We start from the raw sequence: 3,078 nt of genomic DNA, 5'->3' as shown, positions 1-3,078 counted from the left end.
CACCTCAGTGCCTTCTTCCAACCTCCGGCTACTCTTCCTCTTCCTCCTCCGATCTACCCTGTTTCCCCCTTCTCCTCCACCGTCCCTCCTTCTCCTTCTTCCTTTCCTTCTGTTCTCCTCCTTGATTATTACCGTGTTCACCTGGGCCTTCACAATTTTCTGGCAGGCAACGCTACCCATGCATTGCTAGCAGATGGAAAACCAGTCGGCCACATAGATGAGATTGGTCACCAATTAACTCTTCGTCTCTTCTCTCTCTCTCTCTCTCTCTCCTCTCTCTCCTACTCCAATTCTTCCTCTCCGCTCTCCCCTCCTCTCTCTCCTCCCTTTTCTGTTTCATCTTCTCCCCCTCTCTTTCTTCTCCTTTTCTGTTTCATCTCCCCCCCCTTCTTCTTTTCTCGTACTCTGCTGCTTCTCTCTCTCTTTTTCTTTCTCCTCTATCTCTTCTCTCTCTCTCTCTTCACTCTCTCTCTTTCTTTCTCTCTCTCTCTCTCTCTCTCTCTCTCTCTCTCTCTCTCTCTCTCTTCTCTTTTTCTTTCTGCACAAAATCGATTTTCTTTTTTTCCCCCTTTCCTCTTTTCCCTTCCCTCCCCACCCCCCCCCTCTTATCTCGTTCCCAATCCTCTGCGCCTCGTTTGGCTTCTTTGCTTGCAGCTGAGGCTGTGCGGCATGCAGGACTTTGACATCGACGACTGGCAGCGCAGCACCATCTACCGTGACTACACGTGCACGAGCGAGCAGATCGTCTGGTTCTGGCAGTACGTGCGCGAGCTCGACAACGAGAAGCGCGCGCGTCTGCTGCAGTTCGTCACCGGCACGTGCCGCGTGCCTGTCGGTGGATTCGTCGAGCTTATGGGTAAGCGTGACCGCCCCGCGCGCGCGCGCTCGGACGCGGCTGGGGCGTGGGGGCGTGAGGTCCGCCGTGTCCAGGTGGCACGTGTGATGTCAGCAGGGTAAAAAATACATGGGAGCGATGAGCCATTTGCTCTTCAAACCTCCGAAATTGCTCCCGTGAGGCTCAAAATAGCTCCCGTAAAAAATTTTTACGAAAGCTATTTTTTCCACAGACTCCCGTGAAAAAAAGAAAATTTTTTTTCCCTGGATGTCAGGCTATGCACGGTTGTCCCGCGGCGTTCACTGCTGCTGTCTTTATGCAAGGCATGGTATCTGTTTGTTAGGGCCGCGGGGAGAGAGACGCTCAGGTTCACATTAATGTAGATGAGCTTTTTCTACTGCCTTAACTTGAAGGTAAAATTGGGCAAGGTATAGCTCGTGTCATGTAGCCTCCCTCGCCAGAGAGCCCCAGCATTGTCATCATAACATTAGGCATAATAACAATATCCACTGCCGACATGGTCACACCTTGTTAGTATACTAACACAAACGAGTCATGGGTAAGTATGGACCTGCTCAATGTAAGGAAGAAGGAGGGGGAATAGAAGTGGGTATGACAGAAGGCAAGTTCGAAGGAAATTAGAGAGTCTTAAATCGGAGGTCTTGGAAGAAACTGTTAGGTTGGCATACCGGCATAGCTAGTGTCAGAGCTAACTCGTCCTTTGCACCTTGCAGGAAGTAACGACCCGCAGAAGTTCTGCATCGAGAAGGTGGGGAAGGAGACGTGGCTTCCTCGCAGCCACACGTGCTTCAACCGCCTCGACCTGCCACCCTACAAGAGCTACGAGCAGCTGAAGGAGAAGCTCAACTTTGCGATCGAGGAAACAGAGGGCTTCTATCAGGTTTAGAGTGCAAATAGTTGGTCTCTAACGAGTAAACGACGTGCAACGACGACGCACGTCATTACAAAGCCCCCCCCGCCCCCCCCCCCCATTCCCCAATCACGGGGCTTTGAATTATTGTTTTTGCTCTCTTCCCTATCTCATCAGGCGATGTGTTGATTTAAACTGTGGAAGCCCTGTCAAATCATAATAACATAATTTCAGAATTCTTCTTCTTAAATTAGTGCTCTACTGGAAATCTGTCGTATCTGTTGTTTTCTGATATACTCTGTTGTATATCACTCGTGTTGCTTGATTTCGAGATAATCATAGAGAAATAATTTTGCAATTATGAGCTGCTTCGTAGAGCCTTTTGTCCTGTGTTAGTGAATTCCTTCGAGAAACCAGTATCAGGTTCTGTTGAAGTCGGTGTACACTCGTATGTTTGTCGTTGCTTGCGTGAGAAATGTGTAAATTTTGTAAACAGCCACGAAGGATGAAAGTATGTAAGCGAGCATGAAAGTGTGTACCTTAAGTTAAGGAGGGAATGTTCCCCCTTCTTTTACACCTCTTGACCTTTGACCTTTGACCCCCAGCTTCGTCATCCCAACTCGTTTTCGGATTACCCCCCCACGTCCCGACTTTCGAATCCGTACGTCGAGCCGTTTAGATTTGTGCCCAACTGTTGACGGACGCACGGACGGCCGGACGGACGATCATGCGATTCTACAAGCTGCACCTGACTACGTCAGATGAGCTAAAAATGCAATTAACTGGTGTCAGGGGGGAAGTCAGTTTGTCATAGAAATTTTTTACTAAAAAGGTTAATAAAAAATGGTATTGGTTGGGGATTTCAAATTTGAGTTATTTGAGAAATAACATGTTTTAGTCAATGGATGTAATTTTCTAAATCAAATTAGAATCCAAAAACAAAAATATTGACCAGCATATTAAGGGTAACGGTGTACCTTGTTGCAACGTAAATATTTAAAAAAATTAGCTAGTTCTGCTTGAAATATATTGCTAATCCATTCTTACGTCATGTTGTGCTCAAGGTTAAATGAATGTAAGTAATGTATGTAAATTGCAGCAATCTGTAACTGTATGTCTTGCTGTTGCAGGCACTAGTCAATGGGAAATTCATAGACGGTGGATTCACATTCCCTTTCTATAAGAGAATGTTAAGCAAGAAGTTGACAATGAAGGACTTAGAGACTATAGACCCTGAGTACTACAACTCACTAGTGTGGATCCAGTAAGTGCACAAATATAGGGAATGTAGCAGGAATGTGACGTCTGGCATTATATTATATTGCATTAATTAACCTGTAACTACGTGATCATCATTTAGATATCTTCCTAC

At 46.4% G+C, this 3,078-nt stretch overlaps 1 protein-coding gene across 1 annotated transcript in view; it reads left to right on the top strand.

Moving 5' to 3' along the window:
* LOC106819437 (E3 ubiquitin-protein ligase Su(dx)-like) overlaps positions 1-2,236 on the top strand; it is a gene marked incomplete at its 5' end in the record, with an annotated part of 7,204 nt that extends 4,968 nt beyond the window's left edge. The window contains 3 exon segments of the mRNA XM_014824073.1: positions 167-185; positions 655-856; positions 1,570-2,236. Of these exon segments, the coding sequence (XP_014679559.1) occupies positions 167-185; positions 655-856; positions 1,570-1,742 (394 nt within the window).
* Positions 2,237-3,078: the final 842 nt, after the last annotated feature.

This window comes from Priapulus caudatus, unplaced genomic scaffold, assembly GCF_000485595.1.
Source record: "Priapulus caudatus unplaced genomic scaffold, Priapulus_caudatus-5.0.1 Scaffold3438, whole genome shotgun sequence".
Taxonomy (NCBI): domain Eukaryota; kingdom Metazoa; phylum Priapulida; class Priapulimorpha; order Priapulimorphida; family Priapulidae; genus Priapulus; species Priapulus caudatus.
The sequence above is the reverse complement of the archived record's forward strand: the minus strand, read 5'-3'. Positions and strand labels throughout refer to the sequence as shown.